Source organism: Pelecanus crispus, chromosome 7 (genome assembly GCF_030463565.1).
Source record: "Pelecanus crispus isolate bPelCri1 chromosome 7, bPelCri1.pri, whole genome shotgun sequence".
Lineage (NCBI taxonomy): Eukaryota > Metazoa > Chordata > Aves > Pelecaniformes > Pelecanidae > Pelecanus > Pelecanus crispus.
In genome coordinates, this window is record NC_134649.1 from 20,865,538 (window position 1) to 20,890,287 (window position 24,750).

Here is a 24,750-nt window from a genome sequence, read left to right on the forward strand (position 1 = left end):
GGTGCAGCGGCGTCCTGACCCCCCCGCGGCCGCTCCCCAAGGCCCAAACTCGGGGTTTGGACCCCGCGTAGGTGGCTGGGACCCCGCGGCCTGACCGCAGCCCCTGGGCGGAGCGCTCCCCGAGAGCGTCGCGGCTCCACGGCGAGGAAAGGCAGGGGCGGCGCGGAAAACCGCGCCCCGCCGTGCCCCTGGGGCCCCAGGCGTGGCCTCGCACCTGACTCCTGGGGACGAAGGCCAGCTGCTGCTGAGGAGCGCCCAGGAAGCGAGGGAGGCTCGGCCGTGTTTCTTCTCCAGCCAGACTGGATGAGTAATTTACTCGGGCAGCACCACTGAACTAGCACAGGCATGGGCCCTTCCTTCTCCTGGGTAACAGCTGGTCCGAAGTTTAGTAAAAAGCTCGTATCGTCCCAGTTTTCAGCAGCAGTCCTCTACAGCAATACAAACGCCTTATCTAGTCCAGAAATCAAAAGGCCCCGCACCTCAAAAAACAAGCACTGTCCTCACTTGTTTGCTCAGTTGCGCTCCATTTCATCAGTGGTCAAGCTGAGTTTCTCTTCTCATCGCAGAGTAAGTTTAATCAAGGACACACGGACAAACGTAATGGCTGCCTGACATGGCTTAAACAATACTATTTTGATATGAATGTGTTGCCTGTGGGCAGCTTGCAGGACAAATAACCCTAGCAGTGCGCATGGCCATGGAAGTGACAGCCCTGCATTCCCACATTTGAGATGTAGGCACATGCTTCGTTGTTACAAAGCCTTCTAGACCATCATAGCTCTCCCAGGCTGATTAGGGAATACCTCAGAGGTAGGACCTGATTTCTTCCGCTTGAGTAGATTCAGGATACATGAAAACAATACCAAGGAAATAAGGCTGAGGAGATGAATTCAGTAGAGAGGCACTTCATTTGCATAAGCTTACTCTATACAAGCCTGTATTGTTTATTCTGTGGTCTGAAACTCAACATTACGCAGTGAAATTCCCTGTTGTTTCAAGAAACCACTGTGACAAAGAATGGCACAGGTTTCCAGTCCTCACAGTGGATCTCAAAATGCATTAGTATGCACTACTGTAACAAACATTTGCAATACTGTTTTCCAAGTTGCCCTAGACCAAATGTTGGCTACCAACAATGACATCCCTTCATCTGTTTATTCTCCCATCTATCTTAAAGACATTCCTAAAACCTGTAAAACTAGATTTTCTCCCTCCTTACTTGACAGACTGTAATTCCAATAAATACTGCTTGGTCTCCTTAAGTTTATTCTGGGCAAGTTAATATCCAGCATTTGTTAATGCAGAATGATGTGGTATTGTTCACACCTTCAGAATCAATATAAATGCCAGGCTGCCTTCACTTTCAATTCTCTATGCAATTAAGGTAACACAAAGCTATGGCAAATTATCATCCATAAACAGGCAGGCTGTTTCCATTGCAGTGAGTTGCAAAGATACATGAATTTAAAAATAATTTTATACTAGGCAAGTGCCTAAAGGCAGTGCTTTTTATTATCAGAGTTAGAAAGAAACTTGGCTTCAGACTTGTTCCAAGTCAAGAGGACTGAACTGTGCCCCTGCCTGCCTGCCCTGGGAGCCGTGTTCACAGCCCAGGAGTTCCACCCAGCTCTCCCAACTCCAAAAGGAAAGTGGCTGCATCTGATATTACACAGGGCGGAGGACAGGAAATGGGAGCAACTCTAAGGGTTTCAAAGGGCAGTGGAAGAATTCAGAACCCTTTGAAAGGGAAATAGAAATTTAATTCCTCACCTTTAGTTCTACAATGTGATATGATGACGTGAAAGTCACAGCAATCCTCCTGCAAAATTCTCAGAAGAAAGGGCACACAAGGAAGGCCACCTCTTTTGTTTGCTCCTAGCTGCAAGGAAGGGGACAAACCAGCATGGTTTGCCCTGAGGCCACAACCGCTTTTCAAATCAGGACAAGCTCTTCCTAGACCCTGAATAACCCCAATCTGAATTTAGTATCTGCCTGCCAGCCCTTCAAGGTCTCCAAGAAGAGCAAAGGTAGACTGAATGTCATCCTTTATGCCTTGTCCATAGGGGTCGCAAGCCAAAATACAGGTTCTGCGTAAGTAAGAAATTGGTCTTACGTGGTTCTTTAGTTGCTGACCCTTAAAACTCTAACTCAGACTTATTTGTAACATCTTTGGCAATCGGGGCAAAAGCCTTTATGTGCATACAGGACAAGAATGGAAAGGAAAACTCAAAGCTGAGTAGCATTTGAAGCAGGCAGCACAAGCAAACACTGCAACATCTGCTATCCATGCCTTTACCAGTCTCCTTTAGGAAGTGACAGAACAGGAAGCCATACCTTATGTTCCAAAGGGGAGTCCCAGGCTTAAATACCAGAAAAATACAACCTGCATTTATAAAAACAGGTAAATAGCTTATTTCACAGTTTAATCACAAATCAGAGTGCCTGGTGACATCACCAAGTCAGTTCATCAGCTCAAACCTGAAGTCTTAGAGGCAGCTCACTGCAAAAATGTAACTACTGTTTTGTACACACAAAAGGTAGACCTCATTTGAAACACATACGCAGGATGCAGTCACTCAAGCCTAGGAGTATCTTAAGGGCAAAGTCATCTTAATTTCCCATGTATATTCTAGTGTTGAATGTTTTAATTACTTTAATTCTCTTTACACCATGCCAGACTAATTTAGGGTAGAGAATAGATTGTTTTCTTATTAAGTAACTATTTGGGTTTTTAATATCACATTCACTATGTAGTCCTGAGTTTTGCTTTCTAGTCTAATCCTCTGAAAAGCTAGCGTTGTACATGGGTATAACTGTAGAGAAGTATGGCTTCTACAGCACAGCATCATGATGAAAATACCACACTACGAACTTCTTTGTGATTGAACCTTTTACCTTCTTTTCCAGGGGGGGGAAACTTCCAAGGCAGAGCCCACCCTTCCTTTGCATTATCTGAGTGAATGTACATCATGTGTGGGAATTCTTAAAGCTTCTGCACTACATGGGTTCTGCTTCCAGCAAGGTCAAGGAGCTGCAGATAAGGAAGCTATGTTTAGCACTTCTGAAAATCCCACAGAATGAACACCTGATACATTGTAATACCAGCGGACTTCAGTGCGTTCTCTGCATCTCTGAGGCACCCAGAACAGAGAGTGAGACTCTGCAGGTATTTGGTCTCAGTTCAGAGTAGACAAGCTGCGTTTATCCTTTCTAAGTTAAAGTGTTTCTTAGGAGTAAGGTATTTAACAACATATATCAGCTATACGCATCAGCCACACTCACATCCTTGTTGCAATTCCACTGAGAACAGATGTCTCAAGCTCAGTCTCAAAGAGGAAATGGGAGCCTCAGATATTCTTTAACAGGCCCCAGCAGCTGCTAGGGCAACACAACCTACTCAAGCTAAATATGCCAAGTGTCCAAGCAAGAACATTGCTCCTTATGTACTCTTCCCAGAATTTTCTGTTTATTTCATTGACTTAAATTTTCAGTATACAGGACAGGAAGTCTTTAGGCTATAGTCATGTTCTGCCTCATTTGCTGCTCTCCATCCAGTTTTGCAACCCCTTTGAAGAGACTTCCAACTGTGCCAATATCTACTCTTAACAGCTTGCCATCCTGTAGCAGAGCCAGAGGACAAGAACTGTGCACTATTCACCTCTACTATGAAAGATCTGCTTGGACATGCAATTAAAGTGATCTCCCAACTCTTATTTTTCTTCCCTCACAAACATTTAGCTGTTAAGTTTTATATGTGAAGTAGTTGAGGTACTTCATAGCCTCTTTAAGGGAATCAAGGTAACTCCAAAATGCAAAAATCATATCTGACAGACATTGAGGCTAGATTTCCAAACTAATTCAGTATTTTGTTAAATTTTCAAAGCAGCTGAAACTATGCACTTGGCTACTAAAGGCTTTAGCAGAACATCAGCGCCCAAGCCTACTAAAGAGGCTTTTAGTATCAGGAGACATCATACAAATATTATGTTTCTTAGGAAGTCTGTTCCCTGTGAACATTTATGCAAATTTAATCTCCCCTCCCCTTCCCTTTTCACCCAAAAAACAAAGGACACCAATCACAAGTTTACCCAGTCAGCATCACCTGTATGCACCATGTCTACAGTTCACATCTTCATACTTCAAAGCCAAATTTGCATATATGTTCCTCTGTAGAGACTCTCTCAAATCACATTATCAGACAAAACCACCAGATTTACTGCTGGTTTGTTCTGATGGCACCTGCAGTTATTTTCATCTGTTATTAAAAAAAACAAACCAGAGCAAGCTGTAAAGTAATAAACAGTTTATTTTTTCTTTACATCAATCTTTATGAAAATAACATCACTTATGTTTTGTGATTCAAATTTCTTGTACCGCATATTGCTGATTCCTAATATGGCACTTAAGGGAACTTAAACAGCTACACAATTTCATGAAATTGATTAGTTTTCCATTTCTCAGTTAAGCATGACTGAACATACAGCTCTGTCCAATTTAAAACCATTCATTCATTCCTGATGCCTTAAGGAAGAAAAAAAATCATTCCCTTTCTCCTGAAATATCTTACCATATTTACAAAGACTGAGGGGAAGGGGAGAATCTCTCACAGAAGACACCTGAAGGGCAACAAAAAAAATCTTTTTTATTGATTACATAGCTGGTAAAAAAAAAAAAAACCAGCACACACCAAACAATCTGATAAACACTGGTTGATAACACTACCTGTACAAATGCACAGGTAAAGCTGAAATACTGTGCAGTTTTAATAGCTAGAGGTGTAGTGCACCAATTTTTTACCTATTTAACAGAAGATAATAGAATGTTTTAAACAAGTAACCAGAAGTTTCACTGGAAATCCATGCATACGTGTATGAAGATGGAAGAATATTCTGCAAGATGCAACTTAGTGGTTTGGTTTACATCACATATACTAGGAACCATGCATAAGGAACTCTTTGCACCCATGTGCATGACCTTGAAGTTAAAGTCTTAGTCTTTATTTGCCTTAACAGGTCAATTTCCTACTAAGTGACTGGCATGAATGTTAAATCCTCATGCACTGTTTCAGAAGTTTACCCCTAAATACAAACACTTGGTATCTATGCAGTTCAGCTTTTGCAGGCCACTGAGTCACACTGTATTTTTGCTCAGTTTCATGGGGTTTAAATACTGCCTGTGTATCTTGCATGTCCCTAACTAGTTACTACTCCTCAAAGTTACCAGATTAAGCACCACTAGAAAACTAATAGTTGCCCAAAGACATTTGCAACAGCAAGGCAAGCTTACCCCGACATTCCTTCCTGCTATATGCATCGCATTTTTGTTCTGTGTAGACTTCTAGCGGTCAGAGGTTAGATGCCTCTGCAATTTTTTGACCTTTTAACTAATGCATCAGTAATGATGCTTAACAAAATGAAGCCAACAGCTTGCTGGGAACTTGAGTATAACAGCATCAACTCATTTCCTATTTGCAAGCTAACAAAATACCCAGAGACAATATGATTTCCATAAGCTTCCTAACATTCATGTATCAGATTCACATAGTGGCATAAGAAACAGAGCTACTTAGTTTTACTGTACAATTGCGTAACAACTTACATAATGAAACACAGCAACACACACACAAATTTGACCATTGGCACAACTGTAAAAAAGAAATGGTCTTGTAACGTTGCAGGTCATGTTTTGTCAGCTAGAGCACTTCCTGAACAGTTGCCCTAAAGTTAGTTTTATCTTCGCAACCTGAAGACTTCCATGAAATAAGTCTAAAAACATCTCCTAAGGTCATAGGACTAGTTCATAGTGAAGACTCAAAACCCAGGAATAATAGATTTGTAGGAATAGGGTAGGTACATACTTCTAAATTCTTCACCTTGACATTTCAACTGTTGCCACTGGAAGGAAGATCTTCAGCTTAGAAAGATTTCATTTAACACTTGAAAACAAGATTAAAGCAAAAAGCAGACATTACAGATTGATTTAGAGACCAGCTCTTTCAAAACCAAGACAGCATAACTAGAAAATTAGAAAACCTGGTCCCATTTTTGTATTCAAACACTGATTGTAAGTAAAAAAAGAATACAGTACATGCAATAATATGAAAAACCTGCCTAATAAACTCAAGTACACAACTGAGAGTAACTAAGGAATAAAAAACCTCCAAACTACTGCTTACAATAGACAAGGTATGGGACATTTTAAAAGACAAATAACATACAAATCAAGATGACCATACCACGTGTCCCTCATTGGCAAGGATTTGTTGGCTAATTAAAAGTTATATGTCATATAAGAAGCATACATTTTCTATTCAAAAGTAGTCCTGCAAGTTACAATGTTCACCACTGATTAAATATTTCCCTTCCAGATAAATTGACTGGTAATATGCTTAGAGAAGGCTACAAATACATTCTCAAAAAAGAAAAAGTGCTGTGAAACAGAAGCAGGATTTCTCCCTGCACACACTTAAGTTTTGTAAAACATTTACATGAGTATACCTGATAAAGAAGTCCTACTTGTTCCCAGAAAACCAAAAGAAAACACAGGAAGTAGAAGCTTGACGTACCTGAATCATTCCCCACCATCAGTTTTGGTTTTTGCCAATGAACCACTTCCCCGGAGCTGAGCAATTTGCTGCCTAGTATGTGAATGCTAGTTTTATCATGACACATCCAGACACAACATTTAAGTCAATCCAACAGTGTGAATATCCAACAGCTCAAGAAAGAGTATTGCAGAAGTCCAGAGAATAGCCAGCAAGAAAGAAACCTTCATCTCAGAACTGTTTAAGAGTATTGCTAGTCATCAGATCAGAAAGAACGGCCTCCAGTCCCACTTTCATAGTCAGAAACACTACAGCTAAACACCCCAAGTGTTTCCTTACAGCTGTCTTGTAGGACATGGATGCAACACTCACAGCAAAGCTAAGCACATTAAGAGAATATTGCATTCTTCTGCTGGAAAAGGATCTTGAGTTTCTTGTGTGCATGCCGTGACCTTTAGACTCCTCTGACTGATTGGTAAATACTTGTTTTAGGAATCCTGTCACTACTGCTATTGTACAATAGTTATACATTCATGCAAAAAGAATGCTATGTTTCTTTTAAAGATCAAGACTTCATCTTATTTTAAGCCCTAAATAGGAAGCATAATTAAAATTTAAAAAAAAAGCCTTAAACAGATACATAACTAATTAGCTACTAAAACATAGTACTCTTGTGACAAGCTCAATTTTTCTTCCGTAATAGCTGGGTTTTGGTTGTGGCCTTTTTGAGACATTGCAATCAAAAAAAAAAGAACAGACATAAAGTTGACTAAACAGAATTTGATCTATAAACCCCTTTGCATTTATGAGAATCTTTATCAACACAGCTGCCCAGAAAAGCATAAACAATGTTCAATATCACTGTTTCAGTATACACTGAACATTCAGTGACAAATAGGTACTTATTTTACCTTTACTTTAAGTACATATATCCAAGTCTTCGATTTGGTGATCCATTTCATGTCACTTCAGGAAAAGACAAAGGAATGTAAAAGTTCTTCCTGTGCTTCATTCCATACTTTTCTAGTATGTGACCTCAAGAATGGCTAGTTTATTCAAGGACATGATGAAAGCTATTTATTGAACTAAACTGAAACAAAAAAATATGATGTCCTCCCACATTGAACCTGCACTACAAAAAACCCCATGATTACATAAAAAAAACCCCACAGAATGGCAATGAATGCAGTAAACAGAGTGGACTTTTCTTACTACTCTTTCACATACAGGCACTAACCGTGCACTGCTGGAAAATAACTGGCAATTCAGCTGATTGACTGAACTGAGAGAGATATTAAGTGCTCTACATACAATTCCATGAACATAAATGTAAACAGAAGTGTTTGGCCTCCATACAAAGCAGTATTTCTGAAAGTGCTCAGGTTTGGAAATCTGTCCGGCATATTTCCAAAAGCAACTAGTTTACATTCTGTTTGACAGGATTAATAAAGTGTTTTGGAGGTTAACTCACTTTGGTCATGATCCCAAAGAAAAGTTTATGTTGAGTAGTTTCAACTATCCTCCTCATCATCACTAATAAGGTCTCTTTTTTCTACACACGTCTCTCGTTCACGCAGGAAATCCTCACGAATGGCTTCTAGTTCAGTTAGTTCAAGACGCACTTTCTCCAGATGATAGGTCCTTCGGTTCCTGATCTGACGTAATGGAAAAGGATTCAGGTCTCCAAAAGCAATACCAGTCAGTTTCCTGTAAGATAGCACAATGTTAGAAGACAGTAATTCATATTTGGTGGTTTTTTTAAAAATCAGTTTTGAACTTCATCCATACCAATATTTAGTATATGGCTGATATCTTTGGTCTCCTTCACATACCTGGCAGGTCTCAGATGTTATCAGTATTGCAAGAAAGTTCTATAAAGCACTCTGTTTTAAAGTTATTTCAAGTGATAAAGTGTTACCAAATGCTCAATGGTTCACAAAGCTACCTGCAAACTCTATATAATGCTACAGCAATTACAGCCTTGACAACACTGAACAGAAGATGTAAGCTTGGCTAATCAGAGCTTCATTAGCTAGACTGAATACTTGGTACATGTAGTTACCCAATTATAGATTGGATAACTTCCTCCGTATAACTCACTGAAGCTTTTTCAATCCCAGGACAGTCAGCTCTCAAGTTATCCAAGATAATGAAGTGGTGTAAGAGACCAGATAAAGCCTGGGATAATACAAATACAGACAAGGATAATACAAAACATGTAGAAGTCAAACTTTACGATACGGTGAGAAAGCTCTGGGATTCCGCTGGCTGGAACACAGAGATCTCTGAGCTAGTGTCAACTCAAGCTCGTCAGATCACATAGCAAAGCACCACAAGAGTATCCACCACCCTTCCAGAGTCATGCTGCATTATACTATTATGCAGTCACAGCAAAACTAGTAACTGATCTGCCTAATCAGTCCAAAGACAGAGTTAACTACATCATTACTGTTGATCTATACCTAAAAAACACCTCATTATTTACTAAGGGAAAAAGGGCAACTCAAATCTAACTTATGCTAGTTTAGTTATCAGATGAACCCAAATATTAAGAAAATTTATTTGGACAGTTTACTTAAGGCTAGGCTCTCCCTAGGTTCGTATTTTTGAGTGAACAAGAACTATTTCCTGACATTTATAAACAGAACATATTCCAACAGCTTCTCTGTTTGCACACAACATGCTATGGAACACACCTTTCATCTGTAGAAAAACCTAACTATGACATCCTATAACCTAGAGTATAATTATGCACATGTCTGTAGAGACTTTTCTCCACTAGAGAGCTTAAACTTAGAAATTCTGTGCAAAATACTTTTTCTAACCCATTCATGCCCATGAATTCTATAAAAATAATCTTTCTGAATTTTTCCTCTACAAGATGACGACTTTTCATCCACATCAGGAAAGACATCATTCTACATACTTTTTATATTGTTTAAATTTTGATGCTGTAAACCTTGTACAAAAATGATAGAATAAGAAACCAGGTGGTTTGAATTGTGCCTTATCAGTTCTAGCAGGCAAATTTATATCCCCTAGGTGGCACTACACCAGTACTTTCAACTCCAGCTTTTAAAATCCTAAAACAGAAATTTAGAGACCAGCACAGAGTATATTTCAATTGTAAATATCTTTGATGCTGAATTCTGTCCTCACCTGAACTCATCATCTGCCGAAGACACCCAATTAGCTCATTTTGTTAACACCAAAATGAGGTCTCTTCCAGCAATATTAGAAATCTTTAAAATAGGTTATTACAGCACCAGAAAGTTTAGACAGGAAAGCCAAGACATCATTTCCATTACATAAATTGGAAAAGGAAGGGAAAGCCAAATCTGCAACTCTGATTATATATAAAAATTTTGTTCAAATTAGGTAAGAGCAAAAAGATGTAACTTTTTTCTTCTCCGCTCTTCCTCCCCCCCTTCTTTTGCAATCTTTAGGTTCTGGCAATACTGCTGTGATACTACTGGTACTACATATTACACATTTCATTATAAGCTACAAAATAGCTTATTTATCAATTATAAAATATCCACAAGTTTGGTTTATTTGTTGTTTTCTGTTAAAAATATGTGCACCCTCTTCCCAAAAATCAAGTACATACTTCACTGTCACTTCCAGGTTTGGAATTAGAGTCAGCATTTATTTTGGTCACAAACAGCTGAGTACAACAACTGGCCAGCATTTCTCAAATCAAAGGGGGGAATGCTAAAATACAAAGCACCACACAACTCCCCCTCAAGAGTTTTTGGAGAGGTTTCAGCAGAGGAAGCAACAGCTGTTATTGAGACTTTTACCATTTAAATCAGTTGCCGAACATTCTCCCTGCATCAGTTCCAGCAATTCTTTGTAAGCACAGAGTAAGATTATTCAGTTTTAAACTTCTCTCCAATCAAAACTGAAACACAGTAAGTAAAAATAATAAATAGCTCTTGCAATAAGAGCCAAAGTATAAGCCTAAATTCATACGGAATTTATTACAGTAAAAACAAACACCTCAGATTGCGGTATATGATTTTGTACTAAATTCAAAATCAGTGAGTTTCAATATCTGTGCAAAACATTTTCAGACATGAAACTAATCCCAGTATGAATTTTCTTTTTAAGAATAATCTGCTGCTCTACAGTCTTGAAACTAGGAACCTAAAAACATTATACCCTAATTTACAAACTGGAATTCCTATGCAAGGACTAAAGGACAGAAGAGTATCTAATTTGTATTTATTCTCTGCTTCAAAGCATATCTTAAAATCAGCTGGAGTTATGTGGCATTAGCCTATGTGTTAATGACGCATAAGAGATCTAAACCTAGTGGGTCATAGCTCACATTTTTAATACTTGAGCCAGTATGTCTTTTTATTTATCATAAACTATTTTACAACAGTAAGTTATATCCGCAATGCAGGGGGAGACTTCACCACTGAGTTGAAATTCTTAAGTTGCTGCCATTATACAACTGCTAAACAAGACCAACCTGGCAAAGTAATCTCTATCATACCTAAAAATTTACAATTAATGCATTCATCACTTGTGCTTTTGTCTCTGCTAGATGAAACTAATCATGAGAAATCTTAGTAGTTAGTTTCATCTCCAGTTGCTTTATTTCTAAATTAAGATCTAGGTAAAAACAAAACAAAAAAAACAACCATGACAGACTTCTTCCATACCACACTACAAGTCTTTCAATACACACAGCGTGAGTTACCCACCTAGCATCAAGTATAGTGCGTGTGAAATATCGAAGGTATTTGAAGATGGACATTGAATCTTGCAGTTTTAAGATTTCCTCTTCCTTGTATTTAAAAAGTGCCAGGGCAAATCGGAATATTACCTGATAAAAATACATACAATATTTGGTTCTTTATAGGAACAGAATGCACCAATTGTCATTATTATCTATTATAAACTCAAAGGAAAAGTGTTATTCTTCCTACAGGCTGCATTTGGGCTATCCAATCACACGTCCCTGTATCTCCCTTCCCTGAGGCTCCCTCCCCATCCCCCATTTCCAAAAGCTGCCAAACAGTTCTGTTGTGGCCCATAGCCAAGGCAAGGTGTTCTGCAGTGCTATCCAGAATAGAATATTGGGTTTATAGCATACAAATTCTTTGAAGTTTTGAGTTCCTAATTCGGTTGTAGAACAAAGACTGCTGGGCCTTTTGGATGCATTTATTAAGTTTCTTCAGAGCTAAAATTAAGTTTTGCTTTTTAAACAGGTTGTTTTCCAATGCCTTGAATTTTCCCAACATGTTGGGGGACTGACGCTGAGGGAATTTCTGATACCAGTTTGTCAATCACCTTTGACATGAGCTGGAAGAAACATTATTTCCCTTCATTCTGAAAAGGCTTCAGTAAGTTCTGAACTTTGTCAGTCTGCCCCTGGCTGCCTTTACAAAATACTACGATGCTTAAAACTGATTTGAATGAACAACTAAAATACCACTGCATGTTAGAATGCTCAGATGAGGCCAACAAGAAATCTAGCAAACACACAGTTTTTGTCTACTTATTTTGTAACACTCCTGTTCTAATTGCCTATAACACCTGCTTTAGTGTTGTTATTGTGTTTGAATCCAATGGTTTTTTTTTTTTCTGCACCGGTTTTATTTCATTGCAATTTCACAAGTATGAAACACATGAAAATTCTTTCACCCCCACCCCTTAAATTTACGGGATGGGAGCCCAGATAGTCATTGTTTGTCAGTTTTACTTTAAATGTCTGCAGAAATAAAACAAATAGTTGCTGCAGAGACAAGCTAAATATTAGCACTTGGCTACAACTGATTTTTACATCTTTTCAATACTTCTAACTTCTGCCTCCTTCACTTAAGCTTTCTTCTTTATGAGAACAGCTCTCATTTTGATATAATTACTTAAAACTGATTGACAGCTGCATGTAAGAGTAAACAGCACTGCCTATAGTTTTATTTTTCAAAGGTAAAAAAAAATGGTGGGTGGTGAAAGGCAAATACTTAGCATTTAGAATTCTTCCAGGTAACTCAAGCTTTTAACTTGCAGAACACAGAGAAAACAGAAAATGTTTTGACTGGTCATTTATGCACATTTCCTCCCTTTTTTTCCCCACTAGTGATTTTAACTGACAGGATTCTTGTGAAACAACCTTCCTCCAACCTGCACTCAATAACACCATAGTATTTTGTTACCAGGTAACAATTGAAAAGCTTAGCTCGTTCAGTTCACCTTTGGTCCCTCATATAGGAAGGAGTCCCAGATTTTAAAAAGGATGTCGCTAACCACACTGTCCACAAATACCACAAGAAACCAGTTGAAAGTTATAAGAGTATAGTCAACTTTGTATTGTTCAAAATGAGCATGCAGTCGTGGAAGCTTCTCACTCATTAAATCCTTGAATACTCGCTGATCAACCTAAAGAGATGACAAATAAGACATCATTGCTCCTAATTTTCCAACATATACAGTCATTCAAAGTACAGCCATTACCAATCTTTAAGTGCAAGTTTTTCAAGAGCTAACCAGGAAACCTAGGACTGCCTAGTTAACACTTCTAAGCTAGAGCCACCCAAAACATACGTGGCCACCCCAATGCAAACCACTCTTGCTGACACAACCTTTTGCTTCTCAATCCACCCCCAGCATCACAGGGCTCCTCACAGGCAGATGTTGTGTTCCTACTACAGGTCACTGGTGCAGGAGCACCAGAGCAGAGAACAAGCTGGGGAAAGACTTGGAGGCAGGAGGCAGCACATACCAGAGCATCACCTGGAAGCAGAGGAGTGCTACAAGCATATACTGCTCACAGTAGTGCAAAATGTATTCTCACCCCCCCGCTCTCCCAGAGAGCCCATAACGACCCCATCCCCCAATTTTGACTAAAGAAGTGATAAAGCAGCTCAGCCAATGTTGTGAAGCTAATAATCAGAAGAGGGGTTAAGGACTAGAGCTCCAAGCAGGTCACTGAACAGTTATTTCAGTGTTATACTCGGAGTCCTTGTCCAAACAAGGGCCCTGGTGACTGGAACTCACCTCTCAACACATCCCCCAAAAAGCCTATCAGACTGTTTTAGAAGAAAGGTTTTGACTGTCTGCAGTTTACAGGACTAGGCTTTATTTTAGCAGAGCACATACCTGAGATCCTAGCAGAGTCTTAGTATAATAATCACGAGGCATGAAAACTTCCACTATTGTTACTAGACACCAAAAAGCATCTTCCTGTTCCAAATACAGAAGTGCAATTGCTACCAATCTGAAAATGGCGTTTATTTGGAGAAAAAGATTATTACGATATCACAAAATGTATTAAGAACAATTACAATAAAGCCTTTGGTTCTGTTCCGAGACAAACATACTAACAGGAGCACACTAAACAGCAAAACTGTTAATGAAGTTTAAGATGGGGCAATGAGATGCCTTCTCAGCCAAGCCAAGTATTTTTATTCAGTTAAATAAGAACAAAGATAAAGGCAAAAGCAAAAAGTGATTTGTTAGAAGCCATTTTTTCCAGGAACTAAGGCAAAATAATTAGACGCTTCCAAGTCCTAAAGATACTACTCCAATTCCCAGACTTTTGTCTTTCCTTACTGAAGAGGAGGAAGAACAGATGGTTCCTGCATTTCACACAAAATTCTTGTAAGTTTAGAAAAATCCTTTCTAGCATGTTTACTTTATATCCATTAAGATAAATAAGTAACACTTTTGTCTTTATCTACTATTGTCTTTTAAGGAAAAGAAAATGCCCTGAATTTTTTCAAAGACTAAACTTGTTCTAAGAATTTCTTAAAGTAGGAAAATTAGACAGCAGCAGCATTCCTGGTTTTCCTGTTTCCAATGACTATTATGAAAGAAAAAAAAAATCAGACAACTTCATGTTGCTGATAGTTGTTTGAATATGAAAGGTAACCTCCAATATATTTCTCCAAGTAAACTTGGTTTATTTCTGTATGCAAGAGGACCTGTAACAACATAAACTGCTTCTGATGTTACACAGCTTAATAAGGTGATCACACTTTAAAAGCTTAAGAGAACCAAAGCAAGGAATAAATATTTAATTTGCTTCTAACTTCTGCAAGTATACCCAAATGCAGAATTATTTTCAGTAAAACAAAAAAATAAAACAAAAAATGTCCCAGGAGAAAATAACGCTGCACAAAAAGTTCAAATTTAGCAAAAGCACTTCTAACACCTTCTAGTCACCAGAGACATGTTGCTCCAAGACCACAAGCCGTGTTCTTCAGACATGTCTTGTGACATGCCAGCAACAATATTAATACTAAAACATATGATTGACCTACAGAATGTAACCAATAGTGGTGAATACTCAGAAAAAGAATACTACTTATACTGCATTGTTTACTACCTCTACTACTGCTACCACCACCACCTCACTACCTCTACTACATTATTCACAGCCTCTAATCTACTATTTCTTTAGTGCAGTTTCAAATGATAAAGCTTCTCTAGTTCAAAAGTCTTCTACCCTATTCTAGTCCATAAATTAGTGCACAAATTGACATCTGTAGTATTATATCATGGGGACAAACAGGACGTTAGACTAACATGCCTGCTTCAAATAACACCTTCCTTTGCTACAGATCTCAAAGTACCAAAACTATTTTGGCAAATGCCAACTGCAATGAATTCATTTTTTTTCTTAGCCTTTTGTTACAAGAGAATCATCCTTAAATTGATTACTGCAATTCTAATTGAAGACATCCTGAGGGAAATGCTGCAATTTGTGGCCTTAACAGTACAAAAACCTTTGAAGAATTTATTTCTGCTTGTTTAAAAAAAAAAAAATAAAAAATGAAACAAACAAACAAAAAAACCTCACTAACAAATTCTTGCACACAAACCCAAAAAGATCCCCTACAACTGACAGGAAGAGAGCGTAAAACTACATTTAAGCAGCCCATTTCTTATGTTAATTCCAGTTCCAGTTCTTTTGCCAAGCTGATTCTACAAGTTTCATGATCCATCTTCTGTTTTTTTATTCTTTTAAAAAAAATGTGGTAGTTATTTGTTTATTTAAACATCATAAATTATGAAGATACAACCCATAAGGCAAATAGCTGTCCAAAAGCATGTTGCTATACATGTGATTTGAAAGGCTTATTAAGTGTTTCACTGTACAGTTATAACTCAAAATTTGCAAGATCTTACCTGTTGAGCCCCTGGCAATATCCTATATCAGGATTTCTCCATGAAAACGCCAGCAGCACATTTCGCAGCTTCTGGATCCCTTCAGATGTTGGGGAGGAATAATGTTTGTTGTTTGGCAAAGTTCTCAAGAGATCCAACTCAATTTGTTTAGATGCAGGATTTTGTTTTTCCAGAGCATTTTGAAGCAAGGTTTGGAAGTACCCAGGAACAGTGCTGTCCTTGAATTTTTTAACATGGAGATTGACACACCATTTCCACATCTTGGAACGATGTTCATGTGGAATTCCAGATCGAATAAGATTCTTCAGTTCTACACAGCGCATCATCTCTCTATTCATTGTGCTTGCCAGATAGTTTTCCCATTTTACCCCTGTGGAGATCTCTCGATTTTCACTGAGAGAAAGTGATTTCAGGTCCAAAGCTCGTGATTTTGCTACTAGTTTCTCCTCATCATCATCCTCTGGGACTGTCTGAAAACCATATATATCATATTCACTGAAATGGAGAGGGAAAAAAAGAAAAAAGGCCTTTAAAAATGTGTTCAGTATCCCTGAAACTCTCAAGTTCCCAACCTAAAGTTACTTCAAATATCCCTTGAGCCACTTCCCATACTTTTCAAGTTTTAACAATTATTAAACATTTTTCTAAAGCATATACTTTATTTAATAATTATTTTTATAATCCCATACAAAACATACTTTGTGCCCTTATTCCAATATATATTACTACAGATTAAGCAATTTATTTAAGAACATGGTCAAGTTCAAATGAACCCATCTCTTCAGTAGTTCAGCAGCCATATGGCAACATTTGAGTCTAAGTTTTATACTGTATCTCAAATAAAATAAGTGTATTTATACAGCCAAAAGGTTTTCATGATGATACATTAAAAACCCCAAATCCTGCAAATATATCCCCACTGTCTGTTTTCCAGTGTCAGAAGCGGGTCCGCTGACCAAGATACACAAACATTTATTTTAAAAGGACCAAATTACCTGACCAGGTGTGGTTTGAAAAACGCTTGTTCTGGTTGTTCACTAGTTTCTGCTTTCAAGGCATCTTCCAGTAACTGTGTGATGACCTCACGAGCAGGACTCTGCTCCTCAGAACAAACAGGAGTTTTCATTTCTTGAAGCAATATCAAGTATTTACTTTCTATCTGACAAAGTTTGGCTTCCAAGCTAGTATACTGCAGAAAACAATATATAATATCATAAGTCTTCAGAAATTTACTTTGTACTACACTTCTTTTAAAATCTGGTTCAATATTATTCTACTAGTTTATGTTGCTTAGAAATCTGTAAGTCAGGAACAGTCAGCTTTACTTTCCCCATTTTTGTAGCACCAGAAAACATAAAGCAACCCCTACATGTGGAAAATAAAAATTATATATGCATTTTATTACACTACAGTAAACTTCTGTACATAAAGTACTTGGGAAAGAAACCTCAGATACCTGTGGCTTTTTACAGAAAGTCTTTTAAGGCAGAATAGTAGACCAGAGACTTTCTATCATATGTATTTTTACACGCAGAAAATCCAAGCAAGTTTTAATTATCATTACATTGTACGAAGGACAACTCAACCATTTTGTGCTTTTAAATTAACAGCTTTAGTCTATGCATGTTTGAACAAAAAGAACTTAAAATGGAACTTTAAAGATACAAGTTAGGTAATAGCATGTATGAATTGTAAATACACACCTCTGTGCCAAAAATACAGCATTTAGACCCGGGCGCTGTGTGCATCTGCTCCAAAAAACAAAAGCAAACCCTACCAAACCATAGCTACAGGTATCTTGCCTTAGCTACGGATGTGTGCATATTTTCCTAGCCCCAGGCAATGGAAATCTTCATTATTTACCTGCAACTTCTCTACACTCAAATTCATCTATACAGAAATACATTTCCAAAGTTGCATTCACCGTACCGTAGTCATCCTTCGTGCTCAGGAGAAAGCTCTACTCAGTGGCATACCAAATCCTTACACATCCTGTCTTTTGCATACTTCAAGAAAATTATTACAGCCTTAATTCTGAAGAAACGACGTCTTCAGAAATATACATGCCTGTGTTCATAAGTTATGAAAAAGTTCCACTGGTTAATATGATTTTAAAGTCAATTATGTCTTTCAAGAATCCATTCAGAAAGATTAGTCTGTAAGGACTGAGTTTGGGGGGATTTTTTTTTTTTTTTAAGCTACCACATTTAAGTCGTTCAATTTCCATTCCACAGTTATGTTCCCCGAGTAGATTTACAACTGAATTTTTTGAAAACTGCTTTAGACATTGCCAAAATGAGAACATGCTGTGTTAGTCTGACCTTTGCCTGCCATTCTCTCTCTCTTGCTTCTGCATTTCTTCGTAGAGCAGAAAGTTCCAAAATCTCCTTATTTAAAAATTTATTCTGGGTTTTATAACCCTGTAGATTGTCCTGTTGATAAACAAACAAACTGGATTTTTAATAGAAATATCTTACAAACAGCAAATGCCTACCAGAGAAAGTATACAGAACAAGCAGCTACTAATAGGACTTATCATTAAAGATATCAGGGATCAAATCAAATATTATTTTTAGTCTTCACGTAAGTCAAATACACATGCCAAATATAAGCACAGAGGTGTACAGGGTGGTGCCATGCCTCGCTTGCATCCCTTCCAGTGCTACGCTCCTGGCAGAAGGCAGCTGGGCACTGCTTGCCGTCACAAGGCAGGCCCAGCCCTGTGAGGCTGCACCACTGGAGAGGAGAACAGAAATGTGCATGCTAAACACACCAGAGAGGCCATGGTGCTGCATGTCAGCCAGAAGCACATACCACGCAATACAAGAAGTGGGGGAAAATGCCCCACGGGTTTCGGTTACCCTCACCAGTCCTCATCTAAAGTATAAGTTTGATGTCTGCCTCCATACAAAAATATAAATCCTTAGCAATAAGCCTCCTTGCCTAATCCACTCAGCTCCATACTACAAATATTACCTTTGAAACCTGAGGTTGTGGGATGAAGGAATGTTGGTACCCTCCCAACAATTACAATACTCCCACACTCAACAGCAGCTACAAGCTTTGGTCTGCCTTCTGCCAAGGCCAATGATTTCTGGTTTCAATTTTATTTTCTAAAACCTTCCAGGCTCACATATAGGAAAGAAAATTACGAACATTTATACAGATTTTAAATTACTTGTATTCCAAATCCCTTGGAATGTTCATCAATTTGGAACACAACATTTATCCAAAGGCAAGAAAGCATGTTTAGAGCAAAGTGGGTAACTTCAGTAACTCCATTAAGAACTTCTGACACACTGAGGTAGGCTAGAGGAAAAAAAAAAGCACACTGATAACATCTGGAGCAGCATTAGTAAAACAGGTGTTTATACTACTCCTCTTTATAGGGAATGGCTCCCCTTTGCCATTCCACATGCTCTTTGTTTTCTCACTTTTGATATTTAAAAAAAAATTAAAATTCTGGTTGTTTTCCTCCATGCTTATATTTTCCTCTTACCCTTACTTTTTCCTGTTCCTTTGATTACTTCTCACATCACTCCTCCTCCACACCAATGATTAAATTACTGAAAGTATGGGACACTGTACTATAGAGGTACAGACCAGCTCAAAGTATAAAAGTCCTGTTTAGATTGCCATATAACAGTTCAAAGTGTAGATTCCAAGCAGAGAAAGCCTCAGTTGATGAGTATCTTGGAGCACTGCTGTAGTGATCTCCTCAAACAGTATAGCAGACTAGAAAGTAAGTTTCTACAGGGAGCAGAGATTCCCCTATCCACCAAGAGAGAGACATTGCTCTTACTTTTAGTCTGTCCAGTTCCTGTAGTTCCTTATTAGTACAGGTGGCCATGGAAGAATTTACTGCTCCACTTTGAGAGGATGTATTGTCCTCACATTCGCTGAGTTGACGAGAGAGTTTCATGATCACTTCATCTTTAGCTTGAATAGTTTCCATCAACATACCCAGCTGCTCATTGAGTTCTCCAACTTTACATTTCAGGTTCTTTACTTCCTGCTGGAGACTATCTTTTTCCAGATTTAACTTTTCAAGCTGGTTGTTGAGACCCAAAATCTGGTCGTCTTTTTGGTGCAACAGCTCTAATTTGTCTTTGGGAACCCCCTCACAAAGACGGCTTGCAAAATATTTATCATATTGGGAAGATCGGACTGTTTGCTGAAGAAGTCGCACAAGTTCCTAGGAATTTAAAAAAGAAATATTGTAATCAAGTTTTATGTTTCTAAGTTTTACTACTGAGAAATCTGACATCAAGCAAAAGAAAGCTTTGGAATGGGTTTTGCATCTGAATCATCAGCTTATAACAGACTTCATGGTGGTGTTTTAAGGGAAAAAGGAAACACTTAAATTACACTATTTCTAGCAGGCTAACACCTTACAATGACTGGCCTATACAGATGGCTTAAGTGTCTTTCACTGAGCTAAGGATCCTGCCTAGAAAGGCTACAACAGGTTTGGGAAGAGCAGCTGACAGCTGTGGCCCAGCAGTTAGTTGGAAGCTAGAAGAGCCTTACTTGCAAGAAGCCTGTTGCAAGAAGATAAATAGGAAGAGGGCTTAAGCCAAAAAAAAAAAAAAATTAAGAGGTGAACATTACAGAAAAGGGATAGATAACTAATTGCTCTCTTCCCTAACAGATGCACAGAGAATAATGGGGAGGGGGGGGGAAACCCACACATGCTGCTGTGCTGAAAAGGAAGTCTTTGGAGGGCTGTTTAGAAAATCTTACCACAGAATCAGCCAAATAATTAACTGACTTGCCACAAGGGAGAAAAGGAGTTTCTGCGGTCTTTGCAAAAAACACAGCATCAAACACCCCGAACTAGAAATTTTTTTGAAAACACATCCATCTAACAATTCTACCATTTTCATCTTCTATTCCCTCACACTAAAAAAGGACAAGTATCTTTGCTCATGGGATTGCATAGGCCCTGGACAATTACAACATTTATTCACTTGCATGAAAGATATATGTGTTTTGCCTGGGGAATCATGGGTACATATGCATAAGAAGTTGATTTTTAAGGCAGTTACACTGAAAGTAAAACCCTACTTGATTTCTTGCTGGAATGAGATCTTACTATGACATTCAAGAAGTGAAGGCTGTTATATGCAAATAAGTCAAAGTGAAATTTAAAGGAAAATAAATACTGTAAAAGGAAGAGTTTGCCTTAGCTATTACCAGAAGCTCTCCAAAAGCTAAGCTGTAAAAAAAAAAAAAGCCACAAACAAAAACCCCAAAAAAACAAAACCACAAAAACCCCCACACAAACAAACAAAAAACCCCACCAAAAACCCAACAAACAAAACCCCACAAAAAAACAACAAAAATCCAAAACACAAACAAAAACCAAAAACCACACACAAGAAGATATTCCAGATCAACAATAAACAGTAAGAAAACAAGAACAGACTGCTCACTTACAAATCTCACTCATCTGGATTATTACTTTTGCTGTTTCCCACGTTTGGTTAATGGTTTAACACTGTGGAACTGTGGGAAGGTAAGTTCAACACTAGAAGCATTTGCAATACTTACCAATGAAACTGGGATTATTTATTTTGTTTGGTTGTTATTTTTTTTTTTAAATAGTTCTCTGACACTAATTAAGAATACAAGGACAGAAATAGGAATTGGTTTTATGGAATTCCTGAGAACTTCAATGTTCAATAATGTATCTGGAAGTTTACAAAAACTTGGAAAATCATACAGATATACCTACAATGAGCCACTGATTTTGAGAAATTCTTTTAGATAAACCCAAGATATTTAATAAATCTGAGTTATAAGGGCATACAAGCAATACATTCTTTCGCTGGGTAAAGAACTGGTTGGGTGGCCGAGCCCAGAGAGTTGTGGTAAATGGTGTTAAGTCCAGTTGGCAGCCGGTCACGAGCGGTGTTCCCCAGGACTCTGTTTTAGGGCCAGTCTTGTTCAATATCTTTATCAATGATCTGGATGAGGGGATCGAGTGTGCCCTCAGTAAGTTTGCAGACGACACCAAGCTGGGTGGGAGTGTCGATCTGCTCGAGGGTAGGATGGCCCTGCAGAGGGACCTGGACAGGCTGGATCGATGGGCCGTGGCCAACTGTATGAGGTTCAACAAGGCCAAGTGCTGGGTCCAGCAAATGGGGTCACAACAACCCCATGCAACGCTACAGGCTTGGGGAGGAGTGGCTGGAAAGCTGCCTGGTGGAAAAGGACCTGGGGATGTTGGCCAACAGCTGGCTGAATATGAGGTGTCAGTGTGCCCAGGTGGCCAAGAAGGCCAACAGCATCCTGGCTTGTATCAGGAATGCTGTGGCCAGCAGGAGCAGGGAGGTGATTGTCCCCCTGTACTCGGCACTGGTGAGGCTGCACCTGGAATACTGTGTCCAGTTTTGGGCCCCTCAATACAAGAAAGACATTGAGGTGCTGGAGCGTGTTCAGAGAAGGGCAACGAAGCTGGTGAAGGGTCTGGAGCACAGGCCTTATGAGGAGCGGCTGAGGGAACTGGGGTTGTTTAGCCTGGAGAAGAGGAGGCTGAGGGGAGACCTTATCGCTCTCTACAACTACCTGAAAGGAGGTAGTAGTGAGGTGGGTGTTGGTCTCTTCTCCCAAGTAGCTAGCGATAGGACGAGAGGAAATGGGCTCAAGCTGCGCCAGGGGAGGTTTAGGCTGGAAATTAGGAAAAATTTCTTTACGGAAAGGGTGGTCAAGCATTGGAACAGGCTGCCCAGAGAGGTGGTGGAGTCCTCATCCCTGGAAGTGTTCAAAAAACAGGTAGATGTGGCACTTGGGGACATGGTTTAGTCTAGTCTACCCTTGATTGGTTTAGGTGGGCTTGGTAGTGTAGGTTAATGGTTGGACTGGATGATCTTAAAGGTCTTTTCCAACCTAGATGATTCTATGATTCTAAGAACACTGTACGAGGGCAGTACTATATACCTAGATTCATGGTTAGGCCTATCACTTAGAAAACCGTTTGTGATGATGCTGTTGAGAGTAGTCAGTCCCCAATCCCCCACCCTCTCCTCCAGAAGGAAAAGAAACAAAAACCAAACTAAATAAAAAAGGACTTGAAAGGAGAAGTTCCTCAGCAATTACATGTACTAATGGTGAAAGAAGCTGTGATTATCTGCCAGGATCCTGACAGACACTGAGAAAGTTAGCTTCATATAATAAGAAAGATATACACAACAAGTTAACAAACACCGTGCAAATGAAAGTTTTGTTCAGGGATCTAATCTTCAACAGATGTAAAATTTGGTCCTTCTTGTTTCAAGGCTTTTTGTAAACAAAGGTTCATTTAGCACCATTATTTTATAACAACCAACCAGCTCTTAATGCAGTTAGATGGCCATAAAGGGTAAGCTAACAATCACCTGCCAGATCTGTCTGCTTTTGTGTGCTTTTCATGAAGGCTTAATTACCTTTTGGCTCAAAAGATCTTTCTTTAGCTTTTCCAGCTCTTCTTGCTGGCTTTGATACTTCAGTTGCAGTTCAGAGACTAGTTTGTTGCCATTACCAGAATACCACTCAGTTGGAGAAGAGTCGCTGCTATTCCGATTTTTGCTTGATCCAATCATGTCCTTTAACGGGCGTCTTGTTTTATGTGGAATGCGGCCAAAATCAAATGGAAAAGCTGAACTAGTCAGTCCTGCATAAAACAATTTCTTCTAGTTCAGTTCACTTAGTAAAAAGGCATTTCAAAGCATTCAGATTTCCTTTTAAAAATATGGTCATTAAAATCAGACTCTAAGCAGCATTTAAACAGCCCAAGACAACAGCGTTAAACAGGCCTCATTTTCCAAGTCACTTCCTTTGGTGGGAAAAGTATGTAGCTCAAAGTCTTCTCCCCTCCCAGATAAAAGATTTAGCTCATAAATTAATACTTGTGAAATAAGACATGAAGAGAATGTTACAATTCATTACAGAAAATAAAAGGTACCCCTAACTACGGCAAAGTAAACTTGCTTCAAATAATTAACAGCTTAGAAGCAATCAGAGCAAAAATGTCACTGCCACCACAGCCTACTGTTCTTTTAAGAGTCATTCAGTGTAAGGTTTCACCTCCATTTATATAACTACGGGAGTATTCTTAGAGAGAAGGACGTTTTCTATCAGATTAAATCACTTGGATGTCAGCTGAAGTGCTCTTAAGGAGCTGTAAAAATGTCTTCACAACATTATTCCAGACACTGGTCAAATGTGAGAACCAGTTACAATGCATAGATGAGCTATCACTGCATATGCATCCCTACTTTTTTCCCCCATTTCAGAAGCAAGCCAATACAACATGTATATACATAGAGTCTAAAGGCAATTTTGCTTCAGTGGGTGACATTCAACTGAGTAATCAAAAGCCTCAACATTTCCCTTCATCCTGTAACTTTGCAACTCAAGTGACAAAACTAGAGATGGTAGCATGCTCAGGGGCCCTGAAACAGTAGACAACAAGGGTTCATACTTATTCTATTGTATCTGAACTGGCAGAGGACTCCAAACACATAAGGAAGTAATTTTTGAAAAGAATTTAGGGAGCTCTGGATGTGGTTTGTGAAGAAAAGATAAGCTTCCACTTATTTCCTGGAGATACACATAACACAGTACACTATACTAAAGAAGGTAAGGCATACACTCCCCCTTCTACCTTTACTTCCTTCTGCCAGGTGTTTTCTCTTTTCTTCCAGGGCCATTGAGTCCTCCAAGTCTTTTGGGGTTGGATCCAGCAATTCCCACTCTTCAGTGGTATAAAATACACTCTTGCGGTTTTCGTTATTTCCTTTTCTTAAAGAGGACATTGAATTTCTGCAACAAAGACAGCAGGAAAAGTGACAAAGATTTCTCCATTTTGCGCTCTCTTTATAAAGGTGTCTTCAAGGCAACTACTGCAGTTGTAACAGTGCAAACTAAAAATAAGCTAACACACAGACAAAACCAATACCTAATAAAAGCTTGAAGAAAATAAAGCATATCCTGCTAAATAGCACTTGCTATCAACAGCGCTATGTTTCAAGAACAGAAGAATTATTTTGCTGTAACAGGTTATTAATATCTAGGAGACC

General features: G+C 38.8%; 1 protein-coding gene across 1 annotated transcript in view; it reads right to left on the bottom strand.

Moving 5' to 3' along the window:
• Positions 1-8,041: 8,041 nt before the first annotated feature.
• Positions 8,042-24,750, bottom strand: part of TBC1D2B (TBC1 domain family member 2B) — a 35,385-nt gene continuing 18,676 nt past the window's right edge. The window contains exons 4-13 of the mRNA XM_075713877.1: positions 24,336-24,493; positions 23,116-23,342; positions 19,491-19,883; positions 18,010-18,120; positions 16,684-16,877; positions 15,689-16,183; positions 13,658-13,775; positions 12,752-12,937; positions 11,260-11,381; positions 8,042-8,251 (exon numbers count right to left, since the gene is read on the bottom strand). Of these exons, the coding sequence (XP_075569992.1) occupies positions 8,056-8,251; positions 11,260-11,381; positions 12,752-12,937; positions 13,658-13,775; positions 15,689-16,183; positions 16,684-16,877; positions 18,010-18,120; positions 19,491-19,883; positions 23,116-23,342; positions 24,336-24,493 (2,200 nt within the window). The 3' untranslated portion in view covers positions 8,042-8,055. The remainder of the gene's footprint in view (positions 8,252-11,259; positions 11,382-12,751; positions 12,938-13,657; positions 13,776-15,688; positions 16,184-16,683; positions 16,878-18,009; positions 18,121-19,490; positions 19,884-23,115; positions 23,343-24,335; positions 24,494-24,750) is intronic.